Below are 14,778 nucleotides of genomic sequence, written 5' to 3'. Positions count from 1 at the left end.
ATTACCTCTGAAAACCTCCCAGCATTAAGTTCACCTAATGTGAAGTTATTTTCAAAATACTATTACTTACTATTGTATGACCTACAATCAAACTGGAAGCCAGTATTTCATAACCAGAACTGTTTATAACTACTGAAAATGTTATTGACAACAAATGTTTTAAAATCATTTTTTGAAACTTTTTAATTGTCTTTTAAAAATATTTGAAAATCCTAATATAGCCCAGCAGGTGACTTGGGGGTTTTGTCAATATCAAAATATACACAATGTAGTTTTAGCCTATTTATTTCCAGAATTCCACCAGGCACTCGTGCAATTAAATGGCTAGGAGATTCTCCCCCTCCCCCTACCCAGTTTAGAAAAATATCACCTTGTAAAATTTTAAGGTGGATAATAACTGCAGGCTTTTGAGTTCACTTTTTTGCTGCACTATTAAAAATTACAAGTAAACTGATGTGGAATTGAATTATTTTAAAAGTATTTGGGTTCATTCAAGTCAAAATACCACTGTAAATTTTCTTGTTTTGCAAACAATATGCACTGGCACTATGGAAATGATGATAATGGCAAGATTAATGATGATAAGAGCTTACTGTGTGTCAAGCACTGAGTTTGATACAAGTTAATCAGGTTGGACGCAGTCCCCTCATGTGGGGCTCAGTCTATGTAAGCAAGCAATGGTATTTATTGCTTAGAACAAGAAGCACAGTGAGCTTATAAGAACAATAAGCAAAGAACAGTACTTTGCACATAGTAAGCGCTTAATAAATGCCATTATTATTACTATTATTATTATTATTGAGCACATACTACGTGCAGAGCACTGTACTTGGGAGGGTACAATGCCACAGAATTAGCAGATACAGTCCCTGCCATTACAGTCTAGCGAAAGAACACGTATTTAAATGGAATGAGAGCGTTGTAATTACAACTTTGCGCTTATTTTGTTGGGGCCTATGGTGTGACCACTGAGAGGTTAATTTTATAAAGTGAGACGGACCATAGCCCTGCGAATTTCATATAAACCAACAATGATAGCTTGCTTAAACCTGGGCCGCCTTACTTTTTCAGTTTAGGTGACAACGAATTGAAAAAAAAAAGTTTTGCTATTTTTTTTAATGGCATTTATTAAGCGCTTACTATGTGCAAAGCACTGTTCTAAGCGCTGGGGGGGTTACAAGGTGATCAGGTTGTCCCACGGGGGGCTCACAGTCTTAATCCCCATTTTACAGATGAGGTAACTGAGGCACAGAGAAGTGAAGTGACTTGCCCAAAGTCACACAACTGACAAAAGTCACACAGCTGGCAAATTCAGAAATGAAAAGGGACAGGAGAATTTGGGATTTTATTGAGTGCAACATGGATACTGGCTGTGGATTTTTTTTTTTCCTCCTAGCAGGAAACTTCACTGATTTTCAGTTTCCAATGTACCGTGAATTTGGGATTTTATGAGTGCAACATGGATCCTGGCTGTGGATTTTTTTTTTTTTCCTCCTAGCAGGAAACTTCACTGATTTTCAGTTTCCAATGTGCCGTTTAAAACCCGATGAGTAGGCGTAGTCGAGTAATGGCATTTTGGTTGGGTTCCAAAAGGAAGTACATGTTTTCGAAATAAGGTTAAAGGGGCAGCTCTCCTCTCACTCTTCTAAAACGACAAGGAGGAGAGGGAAGTGATTGTATATATGGTTGTACATATTTATTACTCTATTTATTTATTTATCTATTGTACATTTCTATCCTATTTATTTTATTTTGTTGGTATGTTTGGTTCTGTTCTCTGTCTCCCCCTTTTAGACTGTGAGCCCACTGTTGGGTAGGGACTGTCTCTATGTGTTGCCAATTTGTACTTCCCAAGCGCTTAGTACAGTGCTCTGCACATAGTAAGCGCTCAATAAATACGATTGATTGATTGATTGCTGGTTATATCGTCGTCCTGCGGGGTTCCCTCAATTCGGAGTCTACGCTTAAGTTTCCTTGTTTTTCATTGAAACTGAATGGATTCGTCTGCCCCAGATAATAATAATAATAATAATGGCATTTATTAAGCGCTTACTATGTGCAGAGCACTGGGGGGGGGGGATAGAAGGTGATCAAGCTGTCCCACATGGGCCTCACAGTCTTTATCCCCATTTTACAGCTGAGGTAAAAGAGGCCCAGAGAAGTCAAGTGACTGGCCCAAGGTCACACAGCAGACGCATGGCGGAGCCTGGATTCGAACCCACGACCTCGGACTCTTCCCACTGAGCCATGCTGCTTTTCTAATCAGCCCCTCCCCCTCAGCCTGGGAAAGAATCCCGGTGAGAAACCAAGGGGGAATGGGGCAACGGGAGCCTTCGTCATCCAGGGAATCTCCTCAGGAGCGGGCACTACTTGAGGAGAGGCCGCGCGCCAGGGCGTTTCTTCTCGGGCCCCCTCGTCTCGCGCTTCAGTGGCGCGAGGCCCCCCTCCCCTCCCTTTTATTCGTTTCCCTCATCCCCCTCGTCGCCCTTCCTGGGCGCGAGCAAGGTGAAGCGGGCCCTTATTTAAGGCGGGCCCGCTTCCTCCTCAGCTCCCCATTCCCCCGCCCGTTGGGAGGGAAGTGGGTGGGGGCCGGGAAGGGGCGGGCATTACCGTTGGGAACGGGGGGCGCGTGAGCGGCCTGATCAGTTTCTCCCAACTGGAGTTCCGCCTTCCCGGGATTTTGTGCGCGCTTCCCTCAGCGCGTGCGGCCCGCCCCTTTTCTCTCTGCTGGGGGGGAATGGGGGCTGCCGCGCCCTGACCGACTTTGGAGTGAGGGGGAAGCGTTGAGGGATCTTCCCTTCCCTCCACCCCATCCCGTTCCCCTCCCTGCGGTCCCGCCCGGTAGGTGGGAGAAGAAGGAGGTCGGGTGATGGGAATGGAGGAGGGGAACGTTTGTGTCCTCAGGGCCCAGGCCGGTAGGCCGTGACGCAGTGCTGTTGTTGTCCCAGCCCACAGGTAGCCGGCCCGGCGACCTCCTCAGGGGTCAGAAGTCATGGCAGGCGCCATGCCAAGAGAGGCCCAGGCCGCGCCAACTGCGGCTTCTGCTGGCGGCGACGACCTGGACGCTGCCGAAGGCTCCTCCACTTATGGCGAACAAGGCCTCAGCTTCACCACCACGGACCTCAACCTGGTGGAGATGACGGAGATCGAGTACACCCAGCTGCAGCACATCCTCTATTCCCACATGGAGGCCCAGGCCAACGAAGGGGACCTGGAGTCCCGGCTGAATAACGCCTTCGCGAGTAACGGCGGATCGAGTCAGGCCCATTACCAGCCCCCCAGTAACTCCAGTCAACCCACCTTCCCCGGGGGCCCTGGAAGCCAGTCGGTGTATCCAGTGCTTTGCCAGTCGGGTCTGGCCCCCGATGGTAATTTTGTGGGCCCGAATCAGTGCCTGGGACACGTCGATTTTCAGGAGCTCAGGATGATGCTGCTCAGTGAAGCCAATTTGCCGGTGACTGTTGCGAACCAGGGGGAGAAAACGCCCAACAGCAACTCTATAGAGGCCATCGGCCATGGCGTTGTAAGAGTGAAACATGGGGAAAACATTGGTGGCTCAAATAAGGAAAACGTAGCTGCCGAGAATCTGGCTCCAGTGCCGGAAACAAGATGTAAATCCGGAGTTCGGGTTCGCTTGGAAGACAGATTCAACAGCATCCAGACAGAAATACCCCGGTGCCAAGAATCCCAGGAATCTGGAGTTACTCTTAACAAGTGTGTTTTAAATGCTTATTGAGTTTTGAAGACTTTTTAAACCAGTGCATAGGTTTTGACCTTAAAATTCCAGGAATAATTTTCATTGCAATATGGCACTTAATTCCATAAACCTCCCGTTTTCTAAATTCACATTGAAATACAACAAAATCGTTGTAAATCACGGTCTATCTTTTATTTGTACCTCCCTGGAATTGCAGGAACAGATATTGCTTCTGTTGTACCTTAAGGTGCTTAGTGCTGTGCGTTGCACTCGGAAGGCTCTCGAAACCGTCACTACCACAACTAATAAATTTGCTAGATGCCAGTTCTATATTCATGCCACATACCCAGATGCCAATGATGTGCGAAGTTAAATAACACAAAAAAACTTTCTATAAAGTTTAAATTTCAAAATTATCATCTAGCACTCATTCTTATGTGCTGAAATGGAACATGGTTTCTTGGAAAATATGCAAGCAGTTGAGAGAGATGACTGCTATTGAATCAGCTGCATATTTTTGATTTGTTCTGGTTTGTCTTTTTTTTTTTTCTTTTTTGGCAGTTTGGTAACCCTTATTCGCCATCCACCAGAACTGATGAATGTTCCTCTTCACCAGCAGCAGAACAAATGTGCCACACTGGTGAAAAATAAGACTGCAGCTGCCACTACTGCTTTGCAGTTTACATATCCATTATTTACCACAAGTGCCAGTTCTACTAGTGGAAATGCTAGTATTTCCCAAACACAGGTAGGCAAAGTCATTTAGTGTTAAGAATAAAAATAATAGTAATTCTGGTATTGGTTAAGAGCTTACTCTGTGCTAAGCACTGGGATAGATACAATCAGATCGGACTCAGTCCCTGTTCCAACTGGGGCTCCCAATTGGAGGTGGGTGAATAGGTATTTAATCCTCACTTTATGGTTGAGGAAGCTGTGGCATAGAGAAGTGACTTGCTCAGGGCCAGGCAGGAAACAAGTTGCAGAGCTGGGATTAGAACTCGGCCTGATTCCTTTCCACTAGACTGTGCTGCTTCTCAGTGATTTAAATGGACTTAATGAGGTTTAATAACTTTTGTTTTAGATAAGTTGTAAAGATTCCGTTAATTTTATTTATAAATAATAAAATTTATAAACTTTTCAATTTGGACAGTTTTTTTTTTTAATAATTCCTTAGTGTTTGTGTAGTTAGTATCTGAAATTATCAAATATACCAGTAGATTAAAGCCCCAGGGATTTAATTTTCATGTTTATTTACATCACACCTGTCATATTTATTTTGTTAAAGTAGAGTTTGTGAGTAAAGATTAAATCAAAATGCCCATCACTAATCAAATGGCATTCTTAGCATTTCTTGATTTATTTTCCAGAGTTCTAGTAATTCATGTTCTATACTTGAAACTGCCAAACATCAGGATGTTGGGTTGCCCAGGACATTTTCATTCTGTTATCAGCAAGAAATTGAATCAACTAAACAGACCGTAGGTAGTAGAAACAAGACTTTACCTGAGCAGGTTTGGATTAAAGTAGGAGGTAAGATATATATCCTATGTAGTATTCAATCACTGGTATTTATTAAGCAGTTGCCTTATGCAGAGCATTATACTAAGCACTTGGGAGAGTACAGTAGAGTTGGTAAACATGATACCTGCCTTCTAGGAGCTTACAGAGAAGGGAAATGACAAAGTTTAGGATATGTAGGTTAAGTGCTATGGATATAGGGCTGAAGTAAGCATCAAAGTACTTAGGGGTCTGTACTCAAGTGGTTCAGAAGGGAGGGAGAAAAGAGTGGAAAGGTCAGGGAAGGCTTCCTGGAGGAGATAGGATTTTTGTAGGACTTTGTAGTTTTGGAAAGCGGACGTCTGTTGGCTCTGAAGGGGGATGGGAGTTCCAGGCAGGAGGGAGTGTGGTGAGCAAGGGAGTTGATGGTGAGATGGTCAAGATCAAGGCTTAGTAAGTAGGTTGTAAGAGGAGTGGATTGTGTGAGTTGTGTTGAAGTGGGAAGAGGAGTGAGGTTAGGTAGTATTTGAGTCTTTTCTAATGAAGTCATGGCACTGAGTTGTGAAGGAGTCATGTGATTTGTGTGTTAGCATTTCTCTTGCCCATAATATGCGGACACCAGGTGAGGGTAGCCCTAACCAATGAAAACCGATTGACTAGAAATAGTGACCCCCCTGAGGCTCAAGGATAAGTTATTGCTTCTTTTGTTCCAAGCCAATGCAACCTTCCTGGCCCTGGTAGGCCCTGGTGAATGTGGTCGTGGTTGTTAGACTGAAGTCAGGTGCTGTGACTTTTCAGCACCGAGCAGAGGATGAGCAAGACTGTAAGCTTCTTGTGGGGAGGGACCATGTCTTGCAACTCTGTTATATTGTACTCTCCCAAGTGCTTAGTCCGGTGCTGTACATACAGTAAGCATCGGGAATGAGTCTGCTAATTCTGTTGTAGTGTACTCTCCTAGTACAATGCTCTGCATACCCTAAGCACTCAATAAATACCATTGATCGATTAAAGTTGATGATGAAGAGTTTTGGTTTTAAACCGAGATGAGTAGGCAGACATTGGAGGTTTTTGAAGAGTGGGAAAAGATGTGTAGAATTTAAAAAAAAATCTATGCAGCAGCAGCAGAGTAAACTGTGGACTGGAGAGGCTGAAGTTAGGGGAAGTCAGAATAGGAAGGGGTGGAGTTTAGAGATGCTGTGACTGTACATTTGATACGATTTGTTGACAGACTATGTGGTTTGAATGGGAGAGATGGAGTTGCGAATAACGCCAAGGTTACAGGCTTGTGAGATTAGGATGATGGTGGTGTCAACAGTGATTGGAAAATCTAGGGGAGAAGAGGGTTTGGGTGAACAGATAGCTTCATTTTTGGAAGAAAACGATGTAGAAGTCATTGAGCTAATGGGAGTTGAGTTAAGTTGCTATCTCATGTTTTTCAAAATGAAAAAAATATTCTGCCAAGTACTTAAAGTAGTATAGTAAATTGATTACGTGTTTCTGTACCTCTGACTCTTCTTACCTGCTTTTGTTTGAGTGTTTTTGTGGTGTGGCTGGGGTCCCGGGTGGGCTCAGCAGGGCTGAGGCGGGCAGCGGGCGGCGGAGTTGAGGCGTTTTCTGTGAGCGGAGCGAAGATGCCGGGCCGGTCCCAGTGAGGAGGCCCTGCGCCCCGGCCCCCACGGCCCGGCATGCCGCCCAAAGCCCCCCGGAAAGCCACCCCGGACCCGCCCCTGCCGCCTCCTCCTCCTCCTGAGGGGGCCATGGAGGCGACAGCGGGGCCGGGACCTGCCGCCCCTCAGCAGGTGAGAGCAGGGGCGCAGCCCTGCCGCTCCTTCCCGGCCCTCCTTCCCCCCACTTTCTCCCCCCCCTCAACCCCCCATTATGCTGTGGCTCAGTGTAAAGAGCCCAGGCTTTGGGGTCAGAGTTAAAATCCCAGCTCCATCACTTGTCAGCAGTGTGACTTTGGGCAAGTCACTTAACTTCTCTGTGCCTCAGTTACCTCACCTGTAAAATGGGGTTGAAGACTGTGAGCCCCACATGGGACAACCTGATCACCTTGTAACCTCCCCAGCGCTTGGAACAGTGCTTTGCACATAGCAAGCGCTTAATAAATGCCAGTATGATTATTATTAATATGTGTCTTTGTTTTCTGAGGATGTGGAGGTGGCCCAAATGTGAATTTAATATCTTCCTACCACCTCTGTTTGTATTTTTAAGTCTGAGAGGCATGTTGTCCTTCCAGTGGCTTGCTGTTTTACTTCCAAGAACAAAAGCTGAGACTTTTTTTTTAACCATAGTTTAGAGGAATCTTTTCCCACCCTTATTTTAAACCTGTCATCCTTTTGAATGGAGATGGCAGAAAGCAAAGCTGTGGGCATATGAAAATTATCTGACAATATCAGTGTTGGGTGCAAATCAGGCTGGGCAAATCTTTATACAGTTTTTGCAGCGTAATTTTTTTCTTTATCTAAAAATTTCACTGGGCACTTTGCTAAATTGACTTAAGATTCTTCAAAAGGTTAAAAATGTCACCTTCTTGCATGAACTGAGCATATTACCTGGATATTGAACCGTGAATTAGAGTGGTAGAGCCAAATACAGATTGTTGCTCCTCTTTCTCGTCTGTTATGAATTTAGAAGCAACCTAGTCCTGGACTGTCATAATCTATTTTAGGCTTTTTCTCTTTCATTTAGGGGTCTAAAATCCTTCAAGCCTCCAGTGCTAAAGCTAGGGACAAAGGTGCCAACTTTTCAAATTGGGTAAGGGGCAGGGCTTTCAGGGACCCCTTTTGGCCTCCTGTGTGAGTGAGCTCTTTCCAGATCTGATAGAGAGAAAAAGGCTTTTACCCAGGTTTGGTGGGGAAACCTAAAAAAAGGGCCTACCCAGCACTGGAGCCCAGTGGGTCACAGCCCCAACCTGGGCTCCAGAACTCAATGGAGGGAAGGGGAACCCTCAGATTGCCACCTGAGTCTGCATTTTTCCAGATCAAGGGGGAAGAAACCTCCGTGAGCTAGCCCAGTTATTTTGGGGGAGGGTGAGGGTGAATCCCTAGCTCACCATATAGGTTCCTGCCAATCTTTTAGGCCTGACCAAGGTCAAGAAAAGCTCCACAGCCCATCCCCAGAACCCACAATCCCATCCCTGAACCACCAAATCGGTCATGGGGTGGCAAGAGGAAGAAGGGGAAGAAAGGGAAAAGAAGGGAATTATCTTTAATTTGTCTTCTCTAAATGCTTGAAAAATTGAACGATTTTTATCCTTAGGTCTTGCACTAATTATTTTTCATTTTAAAAAGGTAAATTACAATAATTCAGAGTTTTCAGTGACTCTAACAAGATGCTTGTATTGCAAAATGTTATATGATTATTACTAATTTAACCAGACAAATCAGACTTTGTTAGGTTTCGGTGGCCAAAAGCAAACCTAATTAATTGCATGGAGCACATGGATTTCAAATAATTTGGTTGGGTTGCCAATTGAGAACAGTATGATTATTGATCCAGCTTTCTATTACACAGATTAAAAATTACAGCAAAAAACATTTAATTGTAACTCATTAAATAAGTTCAGGTGTAACTGAATTTGAGCATCAAAAATTAAAATACTGCCCTTTCCTTGTTTTGCAAAGAAGAAGCGTTATGTAAACAAGCCATAAATAAAAGAAATCGCAATCGAATGCGTCAGTTGGACACAAGTGTAGAACGGAGAGCTCTTGGTGAAATTCAAAATGTAGGAGAAAACCAGAGCAACACAACGCCCCAAGCTGTTTGGCAATCTTCAGAGGCGACGCAATCAAGTGTAGAAGATCAAAGTCAAAGTGGACTACTTGGAGGGCGCTCTCAGCGCCGGGAGAGGCATAACCGCATGGAAAGAGACCGCAGGTAATATCTGGTCACATTCAGCTTCACATTTCTAGAAGTATATTTTCTTTTCATATTACTTTAGCTACTGTACCGACTTTAGGACAGTACTTCCTGTACTAGTATTTACTGTCACCTCAATTATCCAGGGGCCAATTACTAGCCCTGAAACCCAAAGATTTTCAAGTCCCTTGTTATGTCTTATGCCTTCCTGCTTTTAGCCATTTGTCTGCTCAGTAGAATCTTCCCCAGAGGGTAAGTATGGCCAGGGGATCTGAAAAGAGGTATAATTGTAATTAATTTTGCTTCTTATAACTTGGAATATGGTCTGTTGTGGAAGGTGTGTTGAACTTAATAATTCTGCAGTTTTTTCTCCATGTTTTTCTTGGGCCCCTCATCTAGGCTATGGGTAACTGAGTTGGCTTTATTTGTACTCTTGGTTTTAAAAAACAATTCTTAGAGAAATGGATAAAAATAATTTGGCATTATGGATTTAAAAGTTACGAGCTTCCTGACTTGTAAAAGGTGAAAGATGGCTGTAGAATTTCTTTCTTGGGTGACATTTAAAACTAGGGTTGGAAAATTATTTTTCTTTGTGATGTTTTTCAGTACAGTTGTGTTCAGATGCAGGAAGGTAGAGTAGACGGTTTCTAGAGGTTTATTCCAGCCATAGGATTCTGTGATGGGGGTTGGGGAGAAGTCTGCGGATACTAACTGGGGAAGATTTAAACAAATCATAATAGACTGTCCTAGTAGTTACAGCTTTTGCCTGGACGGATGTTGAATTGAATCTACATTAATGCAATTTGTTACCATAACTGGGTAGTTGGCAAATACATCAATTTCTGGATATGTTTAGGAATTTGATATCGGTAAGTGATAAGTAGACTAGGAGATTTGGTATCACACCCAAAATATCTGGTACTCTGCACCACAAGAAAAACTAAGCTAGTATAGTACTACTACATTTAATAATTTGGGTGGGGCAGCTGAGGGGAAATGAATTTTTTTTCTTTAAAAAGGAGATAACGTCTTCAGTATGACATACATTTTGAAAGCAAGTTTTTATTGGTAAACTTTTTCCCCAAAACTTTCTGGGACAAACCTAAAAGTAAATGGCCAAATAGACTCCCTGCCCACCACCTCACCCACTCACCAACCCAGACAAACACTGGATCAAATCATTACTAATCATTGTATCATTTCTCTCCTCACCAATTCTGAAATCCCACTCTCCACTACCCTCCGAATATAACCTCCTAACCTTTCGCTGAAAAGGGTTGGCCAAGTTTTGTAAACAAAGGTACAGAGGCAAAGAACGAATACATTTTTGTCTGCCCCTCCATCTTTAGTTATTCTAATAATTAATAATGAGCAAAAGTTTATGGAGTATTGTCATCAAGGGATTGGATAAAATCACCCAGATTCCTGCAAAACTATCCTCTCATAGTCCAAGACTTCTGATTTCTAGACCCCCTCCCCAGCCGTCTGTCTCAATACACAGATCCATTCAATCCACTTATCCTCCACTACTCAATTCCATCACCCCTTTGTCCCTCTCGCAATCTTACACCGCTAATTCCCACCCCTGTATCACCTCCATAGTATGCTTTCTTGGCTCCTGTGCTCATGCAGCAGAACATTGTTGATGGTAGAAATTCAGGCTACTAGACTGACTTCAGGTGTTTCACATTCATCTTACTATTACTCTGCCCTCTCTTGTGCTCCATAATACTGTTTGTCCTACATTGACTCCCTCCTGTTATACTTAGTGCCCACATGTCTTCCCTCTCACTCTTAGTGACTTTACTGACTACCTTGTTGACACAATGTGAATCATCAGGCCTGAGCTCCCCACCTTATCCCCCTCACCTCAACTCCTTTCCACCCCACTCCCGCCCTCTCATTATTCTTGGCTATCTCCCAAGAGAAGTTCTTCCTGCATCAAAATCTACCCCTTCCAACTCCATCACTTCTCAAATCCAGTAGTTGCATTTGCATATGAAAATTGACTCTTGAAAAAGTGAAATACTAGTCTTTGTGAGGGTTGCCATTTGATAGACTAAAGAACATTTTTAAATGTTTAGCTTTATTTTTTTCCTCCTTCATAATTACTTCGGGGTTTACTTTCAGGCGCAGAATCCGGATTTGTTGTGATGAGTTGAATCTTCTAGTTCCATTCTGCAATGCTGAGACAGATAAAGCAACAACTTTACAGTGGACAACAGCATTCCTGAAATACATTCAGGAAAAACATGGGGATTCCCTGAAAAAGGTTGGCAAAGTTTTATAATCAAGGGCACAGAGGCAAAGAACTAATACATTTTGTATGCTCCTTCATCTTTAGTTCTTCTAATACTCTGATAGTTAATAATGAGCAAAAGTTTATGGAGTATTGTCATCGAGATGGGTAAAATAATAGTGTACATTAGTAATGTAGCAAGTTATGTTTAAATTGATTTCAGCAACAAATTGTCATATAGCAGTTTTATGGCAATGACACATCTAGAGTTTTAGATTAGAACTACAAATGATTCAGTAGCATGCATTATCTATGTGCATTTAAGATTAAAGGACATTGCCATAGAGGTGGCAGTACTTAGGTGGGTGTCGAGTTGAATGCTTGACAACAAATCCCAGTTTCTGTATTTGGATCTTCAAAAGTAAGCATTTAAAAACACTAACTGAAAAGAATTTGAATAATTTGATATTAGTCCTTTTATAGGGAAGTAGTGCTTCTTTAGGAGACTGGGAAAATTAATTGGCAATTTAATTTGAATTCAGTTTCCAGACTTGGTATTTTAGTTTTTTTAAAACAAAATATTTGATTTATGTGAACTACTTTGCATAAGAATTAAGGGGATAGGAGATGAATTATCCTCATATAGTTCTTATATGTGCATCCCCCTTACCCTGGAATTGAATCCAGTAATCAGACTTCTTATAATTTTTTTTTCTCCGCCCCCCCCCCCCCCCCCCCCCATTGGAAAGGGGTCTACTACATTTAGAATAAAGTCAAATAACCATTTATATTCAGGTATTGGAAAAAAAGCCTAATTATCACACACATGTATTTTACCACCCACACTTTTTAAGCAAGCTTTGTATCTACTGGAAGAACTGGAATAGCATTTTCTTTTTCATTAAATCACTGTGGTCTCCAAGACCCATAGTGCCCTACCCCCTTATCACTACTTGTTTCTTTCATCCTGTTCACCTTAGCGTGACCTAATGCTGATTTACAATTTCATAACTTTGTGTTAAATCTTTAATTGCTTGAGTAGCACTTTTTCCCCTGCACCAGGTGTACTTATGTTCACCAAAATGGGTTTAAAAGGATTGTAAGCAATGCTGTTATTACTGGGTCAGACCTTTGTCTAGTTCTGTGATCTGTCTATGACCAGCAATAGCTACATAGACCAGCTGTGTGATGATTGCTGCCCTTGTCAATGTGGATCATGCAGATCAGTTTGGAAGGCAGGCCACATAGATTTCAGCATCATGCAATGTTTCTTTGCCCTTGCTTTGAGATATGAGCACTGTAAGATGTTTCTGAACAAACACTATTTACTTGGCTCCTGAATTCCCTGCTGTCGTAAGGTTTCTTTTGTTTTTTTAAAACCTTTCTTCCAAGAGCATTGCTGAAACTAAAAAAAAAATTCGAACTGGAATGCCCATGGCATCATGATATGATGGTCACACGGTGTAATGTGTGCACTAGAGAAGCAGCATAGCTCAGTGGAAAGAGCATGGGTTTTGGAGTCAGAGGTCATGCGTTCGAATCCTGGCTCTGCCAATTGTCAGCTGTGTGACTTTGGGCAAGTCACTTAACTTCTCTGTGCCTCAGTTATCTCATCTGTAAAATGGGGATTAAGACTGTGAACCCCACGTGGGACAACCTGATCACCTTGTAACCTCCCCAGTGCTTAGAACAGTGCTTTGCATATAGTAAGTGCTTAATAAATGCCATTATCATTATTATTATTATTATTAATGTGATGTCATCATGGCAAGTTGGGCCATGGCATCTTCCTCTCCCCAACCCTGTCTTCCCGTATTAAGCAAAGTACATAAATTCCCAGAAAGGGGCCGTTATTTCTCTCTTCTACCCCATTCTGAACCTGGAGCAACTCTCCCCACAGCCCAGTGGGAGCACAGGCCTGAGCTCAGCTCCCTCAAGGAATGAAGGGCTGGGCCAGCTCTTCCCTTTTTCTCCCTGGAACACCCCTTTGGCTCTGGGTCCAAGCACCCTGGGGGCAGGAGAGAGAGCAGCAATTAGAGGGGAGCAGTGATGGGTGATTGTGGGGCCTGGGAGTGAGCAGCTGCAGACTGTTCCTCTAGAGGTGGTGTTTGCTCCCTGTAGGTTTTCAGGGTGGTGGAGAGGAGGAGGGTATTCAGTCCCTTGTCAACTTCTGGATTCAGGTTCCCAGGCCAGTAGAGGTTGAGGGTGGGGCCACGGGCCCCCACTGCAGCAGAATAATTTTCACAGAGCGCAACCATTTGGGGGCTTTTCCCTATTCCAAAGCAGAAGTTCTAGCCCAACCCATCCCATCTTGTGTAGCCAAATCTCTGTTCTATATAGAGCATGGATATGGGGCTTTCCACCTTCTGACACCTTTTCTGTGTAAAGAAGTGTTTCCTTGATTGTTGTGACCTTTCCAACTCCTGTGTAGACTCCCCTTCATCTTGGGGTTGTGGAATTTAGTGAACATCCTAGTCACATGGCTTTAAAACTCCACCAATCCTATTTTCTTTAAGCTTTTTGTCTTTCTAGGCTATTTTCCTAACCCCTAATCATATCAGTTCTGACAAATTTACCCAACTCTGTTGTGTGGTCCAGGCTAAAATTTATATTATGAATCACTGTTTAATATAAAACATCCTACATAAACATATATGTCAACTACACTTTTGTGAGCATAGCTTTTGTAAAAAAGATTGTAAATAGTTTTACCTAGCTTAACTTAGTTGTTTGGGTTCTTTGAATATAGTACCTTAGTGTGTTGTATAAAAATCACTATACCACTTTATTTTTATTTCCTTAGGAATTTGAGAATGTGTTTTGTGGTAAAACAGGCCGAAGACTAAAGCTGACCAGACCAGACTCTTTGACATGTGCAGTCCAGGAAAACCTACACCATAGCCCAGAGATGGAGATAAAGTAGTCTGAACTGAGTACCTAGTATTTTTATAGATGCAAAGATGATCCATCTCTACTTTTCTCCAGTTTTGGAATTCTACTGATGGGCTACTTTAATGTTGACACTTCAGTTTTTTAAAGGGATTCCACAATTGATTTACTTGTAAAATATATTTTGTAAGTATAAGTTATCTAAAACATATTTATTTATGCATGTCCCTCTTAGACCTGTTGAGGATGAGAGCCAGTGCAAAAGTATCTTCACAGTTAGGACTTCCTCAATTATCTATCAAAATCCAATTTTTTAACATGTTGTAAAATATTCTATCTAGATTTGTGTTCTGTCTTGAACAATACCTAAATATGCACTTTACATTTGGAACATTTAAAGTTAAATTGTTCTTGAGTATACCTTAAGTAATTAGATGATATTGAGTTGTTTACCTTTCCTAAGCTTATATTTTTATCCATTTGGTGCTGTTTGTGGAATACAGTACTATTTTAAATAAACTTTTACCACCCAAAAGCAGTGAGTTATTTAAATGCATAGAATATTTTCATACTGTATTTACTATCCTTGATAAAC

The 14,778-nt window shown here is 42.5% G+C and overlaps 1 protein-coding gene across 4 annotated transcripts; it reads left to right on the top strand.

Moving 5' to 3' along the window:
- Positions 1-2,254: 2,254 nt before the first annotated feature.
- Positions 2,255-14,718, top strand: TCFL5 (transcription factor like 5). 4 transcript variants are annotated; one of them, XM_038750632.1, is made up of 7 exons: positions 2,255-2,297; positions 2,949-3,714; positions 4,259-4,445; positions 5,065-5,227; positions 8,821-9,073; positions 11,186-11,327; positions 14,098-14,718. In XM_038750632.1, the coding sequence occupies exons 2-7, from the start codon at positions 2,993-2,995 to the stop codon at positions 14,215-14,217; spliced, it is 1,587 nt and encodes a 528-aa protein (XP_038606560.1). In that variant the 5' UTR covers positions 2,255-2,297; positions 2,949-2,992; the 3' UTR covers positions 14,218-14,718. The 4 variants fall into 4 exon arrangements, with proteins under 4 accessions (XP_038606560.1, XP_038606559.1, XP_038606558.1 ...); XM_038750631.1 differs by lacking the exon at positions 2,255-2,297 and adding an exon at positions 2,701-2,841; XM_038750630.1 differs by lacking the exon at positions 2,255-2,297 and having other exon boundaries at positions 2,701-3,714.
- The last annotated feature ends 60 nt before the right edge of the window (positions 14,719-14,778 follow it).

The sequence above is a fragment of the Tachyglossus aculeatus genome, chromosome 8 (assembly GCF_015852505.1).
Source record: "Tachyglossus aculeatus isolate mTacAcu1 chromosome 8, mTacAcu1.pri, whole genome shotgun sequence".
Taxonomy (NCBI): domain Eukaryota; kingdom Metazoa; phylum Chordata; class Mammalia; order Monotremata; family Tachyglossidae; genus Tachyglossus; species Tachyglossus aculeatus.
This window is presented reverse-complemented; position numbering and strand designations above follow the sequence as displayed.